Source organism: Euleptes europaea, chromosome 3 (genome assembly GCF_029931775.1).
Source record: "Euleptes europaea isolate rEulEur1 chromosome 3, rEulEur1.hap1, whole genome shotgun sequence".
NCBI classification, from domain to species: domain Eukaryota; kingdom Metazoa; phylum Chordata; class Lepidosauria; order Squamata; family Sphaerodactylidae; genus Euleptes; species Euleptes europaea.
The window spans coordinates 95,474,629-95,494,728 of NC_079314.1; the positions used below are offsets into that span (position 1 = coordinate 95,474,629).

The window sequence follows — 20,100 nt, forward strand, 5'->3', positions numbered from 1 at the left end:
TGTAAGCTATTACAACCTAACAACTTCATGTTATTAGAGGTATTGCATTTAGAGTTTAATTTGTAATTAAGAGAGCTTGTTTGGAATGCAAATATCTGTTAAATACCTAATGGAGTTCAGTAGGTTTTATACTGCCCTCAGTTATGATTTGGCCTCATTACACCATGCTAGTGTTAAGAAGAGGCAATACAGTGAGCCTAAATTAGATTGATAGCTTTTGCCTTATGCTCTGTTTTCCCCCCTTGCCTGTATGCAGAGTAAAATGTTTCTCCAGTGCATTTTCCTATATGGTTTCTTTTTGTGAAAGTTTGTGGTTTGGATGTTAATTATTTTACTAATATTGTGCATTTTATAATATTGGGAGTGTTTGTGGTATTGAAAGAGGCCAGAGTTGGTGTTTCATAGTAACTAAGGGCAAACTAGATGAGAAGAGGGGAGTTCTGTGTTTAGACCTGCTAAGCATAAGAACATAAGAAAAGCCCTGCTGGATCAGACCAATGTCCATCAAGTCCAGCAGTCTGTTCACACAGTGGCCAACCAGGTGCCTCTAGGAAGCCCACAAACAAGACGACTGCAGCAGCATCCTGCCTGCATTCCACAGCACCTAATGTAATAGGAATGCTCCTCTGATACTAGAGAGAATAGATATACATCATGACTAGTATTCATTTTGACTAGCCATGGATAGTCCTTTCCTCCATGAACATGTCCACTCCCCTCTTAAAGCCTCCCAAGTTGGCAGCCATCACCACATCCTGGGGCAGGGAGTTCCACAATTTAACTAAGCGTTGTGTGAAGAAATACTTCCTTTAATCTGTTTTGAATCTCTCACCCTCCAGCTTCAGCAGATAACACGTGTTCTAGTATTATGAGAGGAGAAAAGCTTCTCCCAGTCCATCCTCTCTATACTATGCATAATTGTATAGACCTCTATCATGTCTCCCCTTAACCACCTTCTTTCCAAGCTAAACACCCCTAAGTGTTTTAACTGCTCTTCACAGGGCAATTACTTTAGTCCACTGATAATTTGGGTTGCTCTTTTCTGCATCTTCTCAAGCTTTGCAATATCCTTTTTTTAGGTGTGGTGAAAATAGGAGATAAAATAGGAGATCTGGATCAAGTGCGTAGAACCTACATTTTAGGTTTTCCTAATCTTAAATTGCTACAGGCAATTTCAGGAAATGCTACAGGCAAACGTACAGGTGATACACAAAGTGCCTATGTGTTTGCTGCAACATGGCAAATAGCAGGTTCCTTGGGCTGCTTCATAATGGGAAGGAAGCACAGGGAGAAAGGTTCACACACACAAACACAGCCACACAGTGCTGATCTGAATCAGTTCCCCTCTCAGATGCTTTTTATAAAGAAAAATGCAAGTATTTAAAGCCAGGTCAGAAAGGACTAGCAGCCCCATGGCGCAGAGTGGAAAGCTGCAGTACTGCAGTCAAAAGCTCTGCCCATGACCTGAGTTCAATCCCAATGAAAGTCGGTTTCAGGTAGGTGGTTCAAGGTTGACTCAGCCTTCCATCCTTCCGAGGTCAGTGAAACAAGTACGCAGCTTGCTAGGAGTAAAGGGAAGATGACTGGAGAAGGCACTGTCAAACCACCCTGTAAATATAGTCTGCCTATTAAACGTCGGGATGTGACATCACCCCATGGGTCAGGAATGACCTGGTGCTTGCACAGGGGTCTACCTTTGCCTTTAACCAGTAAGCACTAACTCCTTCATGGTGGTTGAAGACATGCAGAGACACAGCTACAAGGGGAAGGAATTCAGCTACTGGATTTCAAGAATGACATCTCCCTGTGAAGCTGTCAGTTCTAGTGGCAAAGCTGTGTTAGTCTGTTGCAGTCGCTACCCAAAGGAATCCCCTTTGGCAACTTCAAGGCTAACAGATTGATTGAGTTTAACTTTTCTAGCCCTGAAAGCTTGAGCTTCACGCTTTTAAGGTGCCACGAGACAGTTTGTGGGGGTGGGGAGTAGTGATTGTCTGTGTATGCAAAGGAAGGTGATGGAGAAGTGGGGGTTAATATGCCAAAATGGGCTTGAAATGCAGATCATCCTGGCTTGCTGGAAGAAGTCGTTATAGATATGTCAAGTGCACAGATGGCCATGATTTTCAAAGGAAGAACCCCGTCATCTTGGCATACTTGACTTTGAAGATGAGATGCTGGAAAAGTTCATTGGTGGCAGCTTATTATCATCATTATAAACTCCTGTTTTTTCTTGGTGTTGTTTACAGCTGTCCTTCTGCTTAGTTGTTTACCACAGAGAAGGCAGATGTATATTAGGGAATTCACCTTTCATTTCCCTTCATACAACTGGACTTTGAAATGCATGAATTTGGACTGCTGGGGGAAGAGAGATCCAGTTACTATTACTGCCAGCACAAAAGAGTAGGATGTGTACTTGGTACAGAAAGGTAGCTGGTAAGGAAAGATGTACCTTCAAGCTAAAATATGGAATCTGTAAAATGTAAACTATGGCAGTGTAGAATTTACTGCTACTACTACTACCACCACTACTACTAGCAAGATTTATTCCCCACCTTTCTGCCCTGATGGGAACCAACAAGGCCCCATGTATTATGCTGTGTAGAAATTGTCAGTGGCAGTTTATTTCAAATACCATCCATGCAATCAGCCATCTTTCTGTTAACATGTGCTTAAACGAATAACCAGAATGAGCCAAGGTTTTTTGTGTGTCTCAAAAACATCCACTCCCCAACAAATATGCAGGAGGGCGGTTCAAGTAATTGCAAAAGAATTAGTGAGCTTTGGCTCAAGTTGGGTCATCCCAGCCAACTTGTTTCCTATTGTCCTTCATTCCCTGCTGCCCCAATTCCTTTGTCTTCTTTGTTGTCCCCTCTTATATTAATGCAGGAAACAACTGTTCACTGAAAGCTGTAAAGGCACAGCATACCATCGTATTTTGTTTATCAGCTTTCTTATCGTCCTTTAATGTTTATGTCCGCTATTCCATTATCGGGGGCCTACTTGAAAGTGCAAAAATTTTCAGCAGTGCATTTAGTATACCCACTTGTGATTTCACAGCAAAAGCTGTAAGACAGTTCTGTAGTAAAGGCCTCATATTCGTCGTAGTGTTTTTCTCAGCAGCTACAGCTCTGTTGGCTCATTGTTCGTGGTTAGTACCTCTTGTGTTTATATGACCACTTGCTGAGCAGTGGTAATAAAAGGTGTGGTGCTGGAGAGAACAACGCCATGGTTGGCAGAACTGGCAAGTTACAAGCTGCAAGACCTGGCTTAACCTGGTTTAGCCCCCTCCAGCCCTGCTGGAATGAATAGCTCTTAATTACCTCTAGTAAGGGCAGGGCCCTGACCTGGATGGCCCAGGCTAGCCTGATCTCGTCAGATCTCAGAAGTTATGCAGGGTCAGCCCTGGTTAGTGCTTGGATGGGAGACCACCAAGGAATACCAAGGTCGCTGTGCAGAGGAAAGCAATGGCAAACCACCTCTGTTAGTCTCTTGCCTTGAAATCCCAACTGGGTTGCCATAAGTCGGCTGCGACTTGATGGCACTTTACACACACACACAGTAAGGGTAGGACTGGCAAAATCCCACCCACTTGGTCACAGGCGAAGGTAATTTTGATTGGAGCAGCAGCGCTGAGAGGGGAGGTGTTTAACCCCCCCCCCCCGCCATTTGCCATGTCCCACCCTCCAACTGCTGTTACGCCATGCAGAAAAAATACAGGCCCCCAGTACTTGTACTTATAATCCCCCTGCCATGGGACCCATAGGTGTGTTGGAGGAGAAGGGATTTAGGTGGAAGAAATAGCTCCAGAGAGTCCAGCACTGCCATTGCAATCCCACTCTCCTGCCTTTCCGCAAACTATGCAAAACTGAATGATTCAAGAGGGCTTTTTTGCACAGGTAATAGGGTTGCACTGTACAAATTGGTTCTCAAGCTTACTTACATAAATGATTAGGGATTGTGGTCTACAGTGCGGTATAGCTTTCTGTAACTAGGATACTATTATAGTAATTTTTGCATCACTTAATACAGGGGTGGGGAACCTTTTTCCTGCCAAGGGCCATTTGCACATTAATAACATCTTTCGGGGGCCACACCAGGTGAAGATCTCCCGGGGGGGGGAGAGGCTAGGGTTGCCAGGTCTCCAGCCACCACCTGGAGGTTGGCAACCCCAGGGGAGGCCAGCCAGAGAAGGCCTGCAGGGCGCCCCCCTCCCCTGTGGGAGGGCAGCCAGCGGTGGGCCCCAGAAAACGAGGCGCCAGGGGGCGCGCAGCCCACAGTCGATTGGCAAGGGAGGAAGGAAAAGGGAGGGAGGGAGAAAGAAATGGAGAGAGGGGGAGAAAGAAAGAAAAGGACGGAGGGAAAGAAAAAAAAGGACGGAGGTAGACAAAGAAAGAGACAGAAAAAGAGGGAGGAAGAGAGGGAGAGAAAGAAAGAGTGACAGAAAAAGAGGAAGAAAAGAGAGAAAAGCCTCCCACACACACACACCCGCGCATGCCGGCCTGCGCGACTGGGCCCCAGCCACCCCACCTCCCCCACACACACACACACCCGGCGGCGCACAGAGCACCAAGCAACCGGGCCCCAGTCTCCATGCACTCCCCCCCAGAGTCCATAAAAGCCCCCCCCCAGCCAAATCGGCTCCTGCATGCATGCTCTGCCGCCGGGAGCCACCGGCCTCTTCCCGCCCCCCACTGCTCAACAGTCAACAGGCAGCGAGAGTGGCTTACAATGTGCCGCAGCATTCCTGCATGCCACAGCTGTAGGGGGCAGCCTTGGGGGAAGCATCCCTCCCCCTCCCCTCTCGCCGACCAACAACCGACAGTTGGTGAGAGGAGGTCCAAAGGGCGCTACAAGGGTGCTGTAAGCCGTGGCCCGAGGAACACCCTCGGGGAGGGCCACCCTGCGCCCCGCCTCCGCAGCAGGGTTCCCGGAGCTCCCGAGGGCCACAAAAAATGTCCTCGGCCCCCGGGCCTGAGGTTCCCCACCCCTGACTTAATATGTCAGATTAATTCTTACGCTATGCTTCAGTTGTGTCTGATTGGGTCCAGTCTTCTACAGTCCTAATGCATTGGTTACCGAATGCCCTGGGTTTTTTTTTAATTGTACTGACTCACTATGTGTAACCTGCCTTGAGTCTTTTAAGTTCAAGAAGGAAAGGGATCTGATTGTACATCTCCCACATCACACCTGTTTCTTCTCTAAAGACAGTTTTGGGGATGCAGAACATTTCCTCTTTCACAGAAACGTATTTCCTGGACTATCCTATGAAAAAAAATTTCCCCTGTAAGTGGAGATTTGCTAAAGTTTTACATGCATACCTCTAAGGCTGCAGCCGATCCAAACCTATATTTTCCTTCTGCGAGCCAAAGATTGGATTTAGGAATCATGAAAGCACAGAATGAAAAGTGAGTAAGTAAATATCAACAGCCCAGACAACCATCCCCTCTCGATGACTGTGGGTGATGAACCCCCTACCTCATCTTCCTAACTGGAGAGCCGCTCCTTAACAAGGCAGTGGGAGGAGTCACAGCCGCTCTGTGCTTTGGACACTGAAGTTGAAGCTTTGAGTGAAAGCCCTGAAAGCAAAACACAGCGTGCTCTCTTATTTGTGAGCTTTCCTTTGACTTTTAATGGTTGCGTCCAGCACTCCACAGAGGGAGGATGTTTTAGCACTGTGCGGAACATTGTGACTTAACTTGATGGGAGGTAGGGAAGCTGTATAAGTTGGCCCATAGTTGTGTGGAATAAAGTGTTGGAAGATGCATCTTATCTTGCCAGACTTCTTGGAGATTAAAAAAGGTGCCTTGCCAAAAGTTCTTCTTTTACACAACTATTAAAACGTGAGGAGTCCTGTCCCCTTTTCAGCCTGGACACCTTGGCCACACACTGTAAAATCAATAGCCTACCAGTGGAATTAATCACTCTGTGTGATAGTTAACTGGCTGCTCCTTCCCCCCCCAAAAAAAACCAATCACAAAATCAGCATAAGGGGGACACCCCCAGACAAAGTGTCTGTATGCTTGAAGGGTGCAGAAAAATAAGGCTTTGCAAATTAAGTAAAGAAAAAAATGAGGAGTTGAAGACGTTCCAGAACAAAGAGAATCAGACTGTTAAAAGCATTTGTGTGTCAGTTAAAGAAGGAGGAGGCAAAGGAATCAGTCTGCACAAGCCCTTGAGCATGTGAAGAATCTTGCAGAGTCCCCCACCCCGCCCCAGCCCCAATTCCTTAGCTTAGAATAGAATACAATCATAGAATTGGAAGGGACCACCAGGGTCATCTAGTCTAACCCCCTGCACAATGCAGGAAATTCCAAACTACCTCCCCCACACACACACCCAGTGACCCCTACTTCATGCCCAGGAGATGGCCAAGATGCCCTCCCTCTCATGATCTGCTTAAGGTCATAGAATCAGCATTGCTGACAGATGGCCATCTAGCCTCTGCTTAAAAACCTCCAGGGAAGGAGAGCTCACCACCTCCCAAGGAAACCTGTCCCACTGAGGAACCACTCTAACTGTTAGAAAATACTTCCTAATGTCTAGACGGAAACACTTTTGATTTAATTTCAACCCGTTGGTTCTGGTCCAACCTTCTGGGGAGAAAGAAAACAACTCGGCACCCTCCTCTATAGACAACATAATGTCAAAAGAAGGAGCCATATAACAGGATTATCTCTGACTCTTTGCAGACCTCACTGGCATTAGAGACGAATGTTTTGTGACTCTGATGAAGTGCTGGGGGAAGTCCCTAAACTTTCCTTCCCCTAATTGAAGTTTTTCTTTGTAAGAGAAAGCCGAATTTGCAATGTGCTGAAGGGAGTTTTCCTGTAGGACAGACTTTATCTTGCAAGTAGGTCCATGTAGGCGGACTCCCAAGGCTGCATGTGCTTTTTGCTCTTGAAGCAGCTGCTCTTTCCAGCTTGAATCAGTCATGACAACAGTTATAGAGTTCCTTAAAGATAGGTTGGTCAAATGCAAAACCACAAAGTGCTGGAGTGTGAATCCTCGTAACCCCAGGGTAATGTGCTACCACCGGTCTGCTTAACTAACCCTCCAGCCAGAGACCAAGGGATTAAGTCCCTAGCCCTCCTGCGTCTAAGATCAAGAAGTCAGCAACACAAGGTAGGGCACTTGCAAGCTGAGCTCCGAAAAAAACAATTGCTCTGGCAGCTGTAGCCAACAGGGCTAAAATACTGGATTCGGATAGAAGCCCCAAAACCCAAGAACACCACAAAGTATAATTAATACGGTTTATTAAAGGAATGTGCAGAAATATCAGTATAAGAGCAGTGAACATGAAATAATGAAAGTTAAATATCTAATCTAAGCACATTTACAAGCATTATCTGACAAGACTGAGTCCAACAGAGTTTCAGAGACCAAAACAGGTGTTCCAGCCAACATGGGCTACCTGGTCTAGAATCAAGAGCTGTCCAAAAGACAGATGTAATCCAGACAAAGGGCAAAGACTACAACGAAAGATCTTCCTTTATGCCAAATGACCCATGTTGGCATGATTCCGGTTGACCAATCAAATGTATAGTGAATGATGTAACTTGACCAATCAGGTATGTTGCTAACCAGGTGACCTAAACCAATCAGGTGTATTGCCATGATGAAGCCACGTGCTCTGCAGTTGTACAGGGCCTAATTAAGCAAGAACCTTCTCCCGCCCATCGGTCCTTGTACTAACGAGATGGAGTATATAGGTGAAACTCCTTCCTTGGATTCTTTGGCCTTGAAACCAGTAGGCCTAATGGTCTAACCAGTACTTGGGTAGACTCGCTTCCTTCCTTATTTTGTTCTCTGAACCTGCCCCCCCCCAAAAAAAAACCTCTAGGAAGCTGACAGAGCAGGTTGGAGGCTGAACCCCTTCCCCCCAGCCCCGAGTGCTTTGTAAGCAGAAGGGTGGAGATATAAGAAAGAAACAACAAAATACAGTTCAGAGAAGATAAAGGGGCATAGCGGAGGGACTCTGGCAGTCGAAGGTGAATGATCAGATCATTTTGCAGCGTATTACATGAACAGCAAGCCAGCCCTTAGTAGTAAATATATATTTTATGGGCATCCATATCTTGTGAATTAAGGGGGTTTATAACAGACTTCAAGGCAGGCAAAGAAATAGTTTAGAAGCAACTGTCAGGGCTGGCTTGTTCTTGTCAGTCTAGACCTGCCTCAAAGGCCAGCTCCTTTGATCTGAAGTCAGGATTGAGGCTGCATTTTGCTTCCAGGCAAAATTTAGGAATTTTTTTAAAGGTTTTGGAAATTTGTCTCTGGTGATTCTTTATCTGTTTTCTACATGCTGCTATTTCTGGAGAACTACAGTGTTCCAAACCTAATTAAAGTATTTGCGGAATGTACTCACACCCTGGTCTCTCTCTGTAGAGAAGAAGAAGCTAAACACAGAGAGGAAAAGAAGTGTGAATATTAAACTTGAGGGAGGCCTTCCCTGGAGGTTTTACTTCCCACCTGATCAGTGGCAAGCAGAAGTTGAGGTGCATGTAAAATAATACTTTTATTCTAGTATTTCCAGTTAGTAAGAGCCAGCGTGGTATAGTGGCTAACTGCAGAGGACTCTAATCTGGAGAACTGGGTCCGATTCCCCACTCATCCACGTGAAGCGTGGATTCAAAAGAGTTTCCGTCTAGACATTAGGAAGAATTTTCTGTTAGAGCAGTTCCTCGGTGGAACAGGCTTCCTCGGGAGGTGGTAAGCTCTCCTTCCCTGGAGGTTTTTAAGAAGAGGCTAGATGGTCATCTGTCAGCAATGCTGATTCTGTGACCTTAGGCAGATGATAAGAGGGAGGGCATCTTGGCCATCTTCTTGTCGCTAGGGGTGTGGGGGGGAGGTAGTTTGGAATTTCCTGCATTGTGCAGGGGGTTGGACTTGATGACCCTGGTGGTCCCTTCCAACTCTGATTCTATGAAGCCTGCTGAGTAAACTTGGCCCAGTCACAGTTCTCTCAGAACACTCTCAGCCCACGTACAGGCAGGCAGTGACAAACCACCTCTGAATGTCTCTCGCCTTGAAAACCCTACGGGGTTGCCATAAGTCACCTGTGACTTGATGGCACACAGACAGACACATACACAAGAAGCTGCTAGCCCTCACTTGGATGGTCCAGGCTAGCCTGATTTCATCAGATCTCAGAAGCTAAGCAGGGTCAACCCTGCTTAGTACTTGAATGGAAGACCTCCAAGGAATACCAAGGTCTTGACACAGAGACAGGCAATGGCAAACCACCTCTGAATGACTGTTGCCTTGAAAAGGCAATGGGGTCATGATAAGTCAAATTTGACTTGATGACCAAAAAAAAGGAAGAAGAAGCTGCTACCTCACCACTGTGGAATTTACTTTGTGCATGGCTTTTGCTTTAAAATGCAAATATTCTTAAACTTATTATGCTGGGCAGCAAATATGAAGATATGTGCCCAAATAGACTTCAAGGACCAGGCCGTTTGCATGGATTAGATTTCATATTTCAGTAATAATGTGGGTACGTAACTAACATGCATCTATTTCCACAGATTTATTCAGATCCTGCCAGTTTGCTGGTCATGCATTACAATTTAATTATGGTGCAGACATATTGCGGATATAGACTAATTGCATGCATCTTTCACACAGATGACAGTAATTATTGGAAATATGAGTTGTATTATTACTTGTTCTTTTGGATAATTTTAAGGAAAAACCAATGAACTTCTTTTGGCAGAGTAAACCACAGCCAAAAGTGCACCCGAGAGTCTCTTGGTTTGATTTCAAAAATTTCTAGACTTTACTATTCGGAAATTTGGAAATATAACATTTAGAATGTGCTAAACCCTTAGATACCAGAAAGAAATCAAGAAAGAAGTTCAAATGTATTATCATTTTCCCAAAAAATAATGATTTCTTAGTTATCCACAGTTACATGGGAAGCAGGCTTCCATATTTAGAATTAACAGATCAGAAGTGGACTGTTGTGTGATTATTTGTTAATTTCGGCTTGTCCATGCTTGTGTTGCAAGCATGTGAAGCATGTGCATGAAAATAACAGCTGCAGCCTTCCTAATCATCAGTTGCAAGCAATCTAGAAAGCCACACAGGGCTCAAAGAACTCAGCACAGGATGCGACTTTCATTTATAATCGAACATCCCCCTCTCCCCCCACAAAGTTTAACAACCAGCCACTTTTGAAACTGTGGAAGAGGAAGACACAAGCATCTTGCAGTGTACCACCTGTGTATGGAAGGGGTTTTCAAGGGAACAAAAAAGTTTATGTGCCCACACCTGATGGTGCCCAACTAGATGTCAACCATATTTTCAGTGTGATCCTCAAGAGATTTCTTTTATCCCTGCTTGATGACTTTTTATCTGGGATATGAAAGCTATAACAAGGGAATGAAGTGCAGGATATCTCTGTAAGTGCTCGCAATGGCTATAGGACAGTAATAAGCAGAACGACCAAGATAAATATGAGTTGGGCATAGTCTGGAGCAAGAAAAAGTTCAAAAACACATTTTCAGTAATGCAACACCACCAGCTTCTCTTGTGGCTTGTGCCAATATCATATCTAAAACTATATCAGGGGGTAACTGTGTGTTTCTCAAGGTAGCCAGATACCACCAGATGGTAAACCTACTTGCAGGCAATGTGCTTAGGAAAGAATGATTCTGTCAGATCAGTCTGCCCACAGCAGGAAGGGGTAGCCAACTGGCAGCACGCTGGACCATATTTTAATGCAAGTATGGTAAAAACTTTGTCCATGGGGTCACTTATGACAAAAAGAAAGATGTTATCAAGTTTGTAACCAATAAAAAAAATCCTTTTAATGTTGAATATTTCTTTCTCTTTCGCTATGAAACTTAACCTGTAATGGAGAGGTCAGCTTATGTGACTTTTGAGCCACTGTCTAGGTAATATAGAGACTAGGTAATATAGAGACTCCAGGAATAGAGCAGCTGGCCATCCTTGGCCTGTAGCATAACATTTTCCCTGCAAAAAAGTGTCACATAAATATTAAGGTTGCACTTATACCCTTCTGTCTATTTTTTAAAAAATTTGCTATTAAAATACCAGGGCATAAAATAAGCTCTTTCTTTGCCCCCATAGTAATTGGAGATCTAATTTAGTCCTTAGCTTTATTCCATAACTCATAATTAAGCTGTTATAGCCTTTTAGTTTAGACGCCTGAAGTAATCTGATAATCACTCAGTGGCTACCTAGATAACGGCTGCTTTGCAATTACAAACATATAGTTTAGCTATTTGTAAAATTAAAAACAGGAAAGTCTACAGTATCTCAAACAAGTGGCATGTGATGCAGCTTCTCTAACCATCCATACTTAGGCTGATGAAAAGGACTGATAAGGAAAATTTTAATGTCTACCCAAGAAACAAAATTAAGATGTTTCATCTAGCCATATCTGTCTGTATTTATATCTGTAGTGTATCTGACAGCATTTGTGCTTCGGAGGAAATTAAATGAATGAGTCTGTGATCAGCATTTGCTTCTCAGTGGTGATCACTCTAAAATCTAATCATGTTTGCTTCTTTTAAGACCAGTTTATCTTGAGTTTGCTAGAGAATATCTTCTGTATGAACTTGCAGGACAGAAACTGATCTTACAAAGCCATGCTCGTTGTAAACATAATAACCAGAGAAGTGGGGAGGGGGCGTGGCTTGGCATGCAGAAGGTCCCAGGTTCAGTCCCCAGCATCTCCATTTAAAGGGACTAGGCAAGCGAAAGACCTCTACCTGAGACCCTGGAGAGCCGCTGCCGGTCTGAGTAGACAATACTGACTTCGATGGACCAAGGGTCTGATTCAATATAAGGCAGCTTGATGTGTTCATGTGTGTTCAACCCATTTGGCAGCAAAGTATGGTAAATACAGTGACACAGGTTTTGCCAGGGCCTATTCCTGCACCATGGGGAATGAGGAAATTACTTGACCAATCTGGGTCCCCAGCCGCTAAACCCTGACAAGATTCTTCCTTCACTGTACACCACTGCCACCAACAGATCAGTTCGCAGAGGTTGTCTCCTGCTTGAAGATTTGCACTCAGGCTTCTCTCGCATTTGGACTCCTAAAAGACCTTGGTTCCCAATGTCGAGTCTCTCTGCATCTCTCTCTCCCCAAATTGCTATGGGGCAGGGGGGAGGGGGACTGATCCTCTCCCATCTGGGCTTAATGTGGTTTACAGAAATCATATTGACCATATTTAAAATGAAAATAATTTCAGTAAGTAAATAAAAAGCACATGCCGCATAGTCAAAAACAACAGACTGAGCAAGGGTTTTAAGAATATGAATATTTTGCCAGTGGTTGTTGTAAAAAGAAAGAGAGAGAGAAGAAAGAAAGAAAGAAAGAAAGAAAGAAAGAAAGAAAGAAAGAAAGAAAGAAAGAAAGAAAGAAAGAAAGAAAGAAAGAAAGAAAGAAAGAAAGAAAGAAAGAGAAAGAAAGAAAGAAAGAGAGAAAGAAAGAGAGGAAGAGAGAGAGGAAGAGAGGGATGGGGCATTTGTAAAGATAAAGACAGTGGAGAAAGAGTCTTCTTAAATGTCCAATCAATGCCCAAATATATTGAAAGTTAAAAGATCAACCAAGCACTAAGAGAATCCTTGTTGTCTGTGTAGCATTTTCTTTAAAATAAAGTTTTCAGAATTCTAAAAGGGAAAAATGAAGTCCACAAACCTGTCTCTTGTATTTAAATAAAATTTGGGGAAATCACAGATTTCATGAAGCTGGCATGGTTTTTGCTAGATAGCACAATTGTTTTATTTAGAGAATTTATAGGCCACTTAAATTTATGTACATTCTCAAAGTTGAGAACAAACCACTTAAACTCAGTTAAAACAATAAACCCACAACTTTCATCGTAGATAAGATTAAAACCACCAAATCAAAAAGTTATTTGTGTATCAATCACTCTTTCACTTTCTGGCATAATTTTAAATTGAGATCTTTACTGAGTACTGCAAACAGAAACATTTGCCACTTTCATTTTTTATCAGCAATTATTCTTACAACTCTGAAAAGGGCATTTTAGTTGCTGGCACTTTGTGGGGGAAATTGTGCTAGATCAAAATTAAATTCGGTTTTTCAAAAGAAAGCAAATGTATAATTTCAATAGGGAATCCAATTTAATGTGAAGATGTCAGTATTAGGCATTCTGTGAATGGATGCTTTTAAAATAATTCGATAATTGCTTGGTCTGTTACCATGACAGCAAAATGGAGCCTCCAAAGTCAGAGGCAGTATGCTGGGGGCAAACAATGGAAGCAGGCTGTTGCCTTCATCCACTTCTTGTGTGCTTCCCAGGCACTTCTGACTGGAATCAGGCTGCTGACTTAGGTAGACATTTGATCTAATACATTAGGATAGACGATGATAATCCTAGGGCCACTTTCCTGGAAGTAAGCCTCATTGAATAAAATGGGACTTACTTATGAGTAAATCATCATAGGATTGTTCCTTAAAGGACTCAATTTTTGTTCCAAGTGTGATATAAATACTATTGTTCATCTTTATCTTTCATCTACTACTCCACCTACCAACCTACCTATCTACCTCCTTTCCAGTTTCCAAGGCTCTGTCACACTATTAATATGGCGCAGAAACTGAATCCAGGACGGGGCCAGAGCTACGGAAAATGCAGAGATAGGTTTCAGAATTCTAGTTGCCCAGGTCACCATGGAGGCCCAGAAAACCAGATATGGTATCACTGGAGGGTAGACAGCATACCTGTTCTAATCAAGCATCTTGTGTGTGTTGTAAATCTGAGAGGAGCCCAAATGTGGTGTGAGAAGAGCTGCAGAGGGAATCTTGTTGGGGGGTGCCTCCAGATGGGGGCGGGGGTAGCTCAAGATAGGGCTGTGCAGATGGAATCATAGAGTTGGAAGGGACCACCAGAGTCATCTAGTCAAGCCCCCTGTACAACACAGGAAATTCACATCTTGTGTGTGTTGTAAATCTGAGAGGAGCCCAAATGTGGTGTGAGAAGAGCTGCAGAGGGAATCTTGTTGGGGGGTGCCTCCAGATGGGGGGGGGGGGTAGCGCAAGATAGGTCTGTGCAGATGGAATCATAGAATCAAAGGGACCACCAGAGTCATCTAGTCAAGCCCCCTATACAACGCAGGAAATTCACAACTACCTCCCCCAACACCCCCAGTGACCCCTACTCCATGCCCAGAAGATGGCCAAGATGCCCTCCCTCTCATTATCTGCTTACGGTCACAGAATCAGCATTGCTGACAGATAGCCATCTAACCTCTTCTTGAAAACCTCGAGGGAAGGAAAGCTCACCACCTCCCAAGGAAGCCTGTTCCATGGAGGAACCGCTCTGTTAGAAAATTCTTCCTGTTATGTAGACGGAAACTCTTTTGATTTAATTTCAACCCGTTGGTTCTGGTCCGACCTTCTGGGGCAACAGAAAACAACTCGGCACCATCGGATAGATTAATAGTCCGTGACCAGCATTACTAGGGGCAAGTAGAGGCAGGCCGCCCCTATTCCAGTGTTATCTCTAAGAAGATCCCATCAGATGGTCTGAGGGCACATTGACTCCGTGCCCTTGCTTAAGCTGAGCCATCTGGGAAGCAGTCTGGCTAGGTAGTGTCTGGATGAGAGAGCTTGTCAGAACCACCCCCCATCTCCTATATACTTTGATTCCCTTAGAAGCGTGCAGAATAAAATCTAAGCCAGGAATAAATAGATTTTCCCCCTTTCGCTTGTGCTTGAAAGTAAATTACTGCATTTAGAAACATTAATCTTTACCCATAATAATGCCAGGGAGAAGAGGGTGGTGCTTGTCCCGTCATTCTTTGTCAAGCAACGATAGCATGTGCCACAAAAGACCCCCCTAATCAGTCCAAAGTGATATACTTGATATTTCACTTGGTGGTAGTTATACGTGTGTTTGAAAATATATGAGAAGTCGAAAGAAAACACACCTGCTTCTCTTTCGTTTTTTGTTCTCTCCCCTGTTGTTGACAGCCACTGAAGACATTTTATGCTGGGTGTTCTGATGCAAAATGTATCAAGTGATCCTCAGTGTTTTGCTCTTTCAAGCCCCATTGAACTGTTCAGCACTGGCACTTGCAGAACCTCCTAAAAGGGGTTTGTGAAAAGGTGATTCTGCAGTTGGCATTTGGTAGTAAGAATCTTCCTGATGTGGTTTTATAGATTGCCAGTAGCTTTGAGGTGTGCCACAGACACCAGAGAATTTGATGCACTGCAAAGACAGCTGCGCAAATGAGTTTTGCATTGACACCATCTAAGGCTCAGAGCTTTGGGAACTCTTGATCCAGTAGGCATACACGAAGACAGAAATGCTTCCAAGGAATTAGGGAATATAAGATCTGAGTTAAATTTCTGATCCAACTATTGCCAGATAGATGTCTCAAGGCAGATCACAAGTGAGCCATGGTGGTGACCCAGCTTCTCTCTGAAACAAGAGATAACACCTTTGTCTATCATGTCTGTTACCAAAAGACCTATTATCTCTGTATTCCAGTATTATTATAGTGACCATTACTTCATTCTTTGACAAGGTATTTTCACAAGTATAGTGCAAAGTAGCACTTCCTTTTATTTTATTTTAGGGCCTTAAAGAGGGAAGGTGTAAAGGTAACCTTTGGGTCAAGAAGTGTGTCAGTACATAGCATAATTATTTGGATCTTATGAAGATAGTGCAACATTTGGGGGGGACTTTTTAATTGAAAAGAGCTTTAATATAAATCCTGTTGAGTATGGTTTGTTTGTTTGCAGCTCCAGAAACAACTATCTGAACTAGATGAAGATGACTTGTGCTATGAATTTCGGAGGGAGCGTTTCACTGTTCACCGGACTCACTTGTACTTTCTACACTATGAGTATGAGTCGGCCCCAGGCAACACAGACGTAACACTAGTGGCTCAGCTCTCAATGGACAGGTAAGGTTAGCCGTTTCCCACACACACACACACACACAAAAGGGAACTCAGGAAAGTGCAGTTAGTCTCTGCTGGTTCCATATCTCACTGGGGACAGGTCACTTTAGATACTTTGGCAGTAAGCAGCAGGTCTTCTTATCTACTGAAGCATCAACAGTTGTCCAAGCTGGAACTAGAACATCAGGCTCAGAATGGGAGACTTCAGTGCAAAACTGCAGTGTGGAAAGTTACATCCTGGCGATTTACGCAGGGTCAATTTTGATGCTCACTCAAAGCTCTTTTTAAAAAAAATGCGACCTTTAAAATGCCTATTCACGGTCCCGATGCAAAAGGAGAAAATCCACCACCACCACCACTCGCCTGCTCCTTCGTTCCTTTGTTTGCATAGCCATTAGCAATCGCTGGTTGCATTGCTAACATGCAGCTGTGATTTTGCATGCTTTCTTGAGGGGATTCTTCGAGGCGGGGGCGGAGCAAACAAGAGGTCGCATTAAAGGGGCTCTTAGGAAATGTGAAGCAGGTATGTGTCAGCTTAGCAGTCACTTCCTGAATGAAAACTCAAAAAAATACGCGGGGCACTTCAGCCTGGAATGTGCTGCTAATTACCAAGCATAAATGGCCCCTGAAAAATGACCTCTTTGGGTACATTTGTGATTTAGTTGATTCCTGTGCTGTGAGTCAGGAGGGAGAAGGATCGCAATAACACTGACTGGTGACTCAAGGGGACATTTTTGTTGAGAGTTTTTCCTTCCTTGTTTTCCATCACTTGACACCATTCTTTTGTATGAGTCATCTTAGAGAATTTGCTCTTTTGTCCTGCTGTCCATGGTGGTCCGCTTCTGCCCCTATTTTCTGCTTGGGGGGTACAATTTTAACTTCCTTTGAGCCGAGGTTGCACTGAGTTAGCCATTTTATCTGTTAAGCATGAGACGTGTACAGTTGACTACATAGAGAGATCAGTGTTTCTCCACAGGGCGACTCTCAGAATTCAGACTGGCTAAATGTCGGCTGACTGGTGTAGAAGCAAGCACAAGCTACCAAAAATGCATGGCACCATGTGGCCGATGCCTAGGGTCACCACCCTGTACATTCAGTCACCATTCTTACCAGCTTACCACAGGTTCTATTGATCTTTAATTTTGGATGCATGTATTATGTACATCATAAACCTTTCAAGTTAGAAAAGAAAAAGATCCTCCGATCCAGTGAAATGCCACAACGAATTAGTAAAGCCAACGAGCATATGTATGTTTTCCCTCCAGGATTTTAATTCCGAGAAATGAACTACAGCTCATTGCTGTTTTGCTGGCAACAATGCAGCACTTGAGCATCTGTTTAGGTTTTTGGATTCATGCAGGGGCACATGTTGTAAAGTTGAGAGTGCTCATCTTTATTCAGAAAGCAGAAGCCGGTCAAACTCTGATGAGAACAATAATCTTTCCTTGCACCGTTGGTATGTTGTTGTTGTTTATTGATTTGGGTTGAAGATGTTCTCTTTCAGCTAAAAAAAAATCAATAAATAATAACCCTACAAAAGAAGCGTTTAGCTATTTTATTTCCTCTTGCGTCGTTCAGTTGTTTTTCGCAATCTTCTTTAAAACCGTTTTCTTTATTAAATTCCTCCCACAGCTGTTGCATCTATTTTGTGCATTATTGTCATTGGTAAGGACAGGTGCAAATACCAATAATACATGAGGCTACAGTTGTTCTTTTGGAGGAGGCTACAGAGGAAGAAGTGTGGATTAGCAAACTTGCTGTGATTTGAAAAATCCCCACTCCCTTTGGAGACCCAACGTGATTATATCAAAGTATCTGTTGAACTTTATGCTGCGGGTTTTTAACTAGAAAATCACAGAAGCTTCTTTTTAGACCTAAAAAAACCCCGTTCTCATGGGAAACATTAAGAAGAAGGACGGTTTTTATATGCCAACTTTCTCTACCACTTAAGGAAGAATCAAACCAGGTTAAAATCACCTTCCCTTCCCCTCCCCGTAACAGACACCCTGTGAGGTAGGTGGGGCTGAGACAGCTCTAAGAGAACTGTGACTAACCCAAGGTCACCCAGCTGGCTTCATGTGGAGGAGTGGGGAAACCAACCCGGTTCTCCAAATTAGAGTCCACCGCTCCAAACCACCACTCTTAACCACTACACCACGCTGGCTCATTGAGAGGCATGGCCAACCCTATAAGCCTTACTGGGGGTTGCCTAGAGTGGCAGTATTCAAGATGCTCCAGGCTAACAGGGGAACCCCTAAAGGTGATTGAATTCACAAAAGTCTGTCCCATTAACAGTTCAATCCCCTTCTTCTCCAGAGGATTTCTTCCAAAAATGCTCTGATGAACTCAAGTAGACTAGAGAAGAAAAGAGCAGAAAATACCAAGACTCCTCCCAGACTTACAGTTCACATTCCTATACTTGAAGCTGTGCTCCCATGTCCACTAAGCATGGTGTAGTGGTTAAGAGCAGTGGTTTGGCGCAGTGGACTCTGATCCGGAGAACCGGGTTTGATTCCCTCCTCCACATGAGTGGCAGATGCTAATCTGTTGAACTGGATTTGTTTCCCCACTCCTCCACAGGAAGCCGGCTGGGTGATCTTAGGCTAGTCACACTCTCTCAGCCCCACCTATCTCAGAGGGTGTCTGTTGTGGGGAGGGGAAGGTGATTGTAAGCCAGTTTGATTCTTCCTTAAGTGGTAGAAAAGGTGTCATATAAAAACCACTTCTTCTCCTCCTGCTTCTTCTTCTATGTGGAGTGCTCTCCTCCAAAATCTGTTGGATATTGTTGGATATTGTGCTATAGGAATACCTTGTGACTGGATTTGAATTGGGAAGGAGCCATGTCTCAGTGACAGGTCATCTTTACTTGGCCTGCAGAAGGTCCCCAGTTCAATCACTAGCATCTCCAGTTAAAAGATCTGTCAGTAGGTAATTTGAAAGACCTCTGTTTGAAACTCTGGAGAGCCTCTGCCAGTCTGAGTAGACAGTGCTAACCTTGATGGACCAATGGTCTGACTCAGTATAAGGAAGTTCCATGTGTTCATGTGTTCAGTTCAGGAGGTAGGTTATTGCTATAGCTTAACAACAGCCCAGTATCCAGTGATCTCTGGATACAGCCGAAGGCATTCAGCATCTCAGAAAGCCTTAGCTGATTTCATTTTGAATAGGTTCTGAGAGTACTCTAGCGTTACTGTAGTTTACATGAGAGTACAGCTCAGAGACTTAGAACCAAATGAAATTGACCTTAGCTTGCTTGGCAGCAGAAAGCTTAGGTCAATTTCATTTTCAATAAACTAGATCATTACCTCATCCTCTTCCACTCCATTCCCCCTTCTCCATGCACATGCATAAACCTGTGCGATAACTCAATTCTGCACAACAGCATTCAGTGGTTGCTTCAACCCCTGCAGTATTCACCTCTCTGTTGCTTGCTCTTTCAATGAAAAGCCACCAAAGCCCTATGGAATGATTCCTCAGGAGAGTTAAGGATGACGTCATTGTATCAAAGATCAGTTTCATAAGGGCTGTAAGACCAGAACCTTTGAGGAGGGTCACTTACCGTAGTTATATTGCAGGTGGTCAGGTTTGGGGAAGGTTTGAAATGTTTTTAAATAAGCATTATTTATTAGCCCTGACCTGGATGGCCCAGGCTAGCCTGATCTCGTCAGATCTCAGAAGCTAAGCAGGGTCAGCCCTGGTTAGTATTTGGATGGGAGACCACCAAATAATACCAGGGTTGCTGAGCGGAGGAAGGCACTGGCAAAACCACCTCGGTTAGACTCTTGCCATGAAAACCCCCAAAAGGGGTCGCCATAAGTCGGCTGCGACTTGAAGGTACTTCACACACACACACATTATTTATTAAGTTTGGCTGGGTTGTTTTTTAAATTTTCAGTGTTTTAATATTGTCTTGATTTTTAATGGTTTTGCTTATGTTACCCAATCTTGGGTCCTATTTGTTTGGGAGAACAGTGACTCTATAAATATTTCTCATAAATACAAATATGTATTTATACATCTAGGGTCAATCCTGAAAGGGCTACAGGCAGCCAAAAGAACCACTGTTCTGCCAACAGGAAATAGGAGATTGCCTTGGGGGACCCTGTTTCAAGGATAGGAGCAAATGTTCCTAGCATGTTTCTTGGAAGTGGTCAGACCGCACCTGGAGTATTGTGGGCAGTTCTGGAGGCCTCG

The 20,100-nt window shown here is 43.9% G+C and overlaps 1 protein-coding gene across 2 annotated transcripts in view; it reads left to right on the forward strand.

The window, feature by feature from the left end:
- LARGE1 (LARGE xylosyl- and glucuronyltransferase 1) overlaps window positions 1-20,100 on the forward strand; it is a 307,843-nt gene that overhangs the window by 253,667 nt on the left and 34,076 nt on the right. For both annotated transcript variants that reach the window (XM_056845910.1, XM_056845911.1), the window contains exon 10: window positions 15,746-15,909. In XM_056845910.1, coding sequence (XP_056701888.1) covers window positions 15,746-15,909 — 164 coding nt within the window. The remainder of the gene's footprint in view (window positions 1-15,745; window positions 15,910-20,100) is intronic.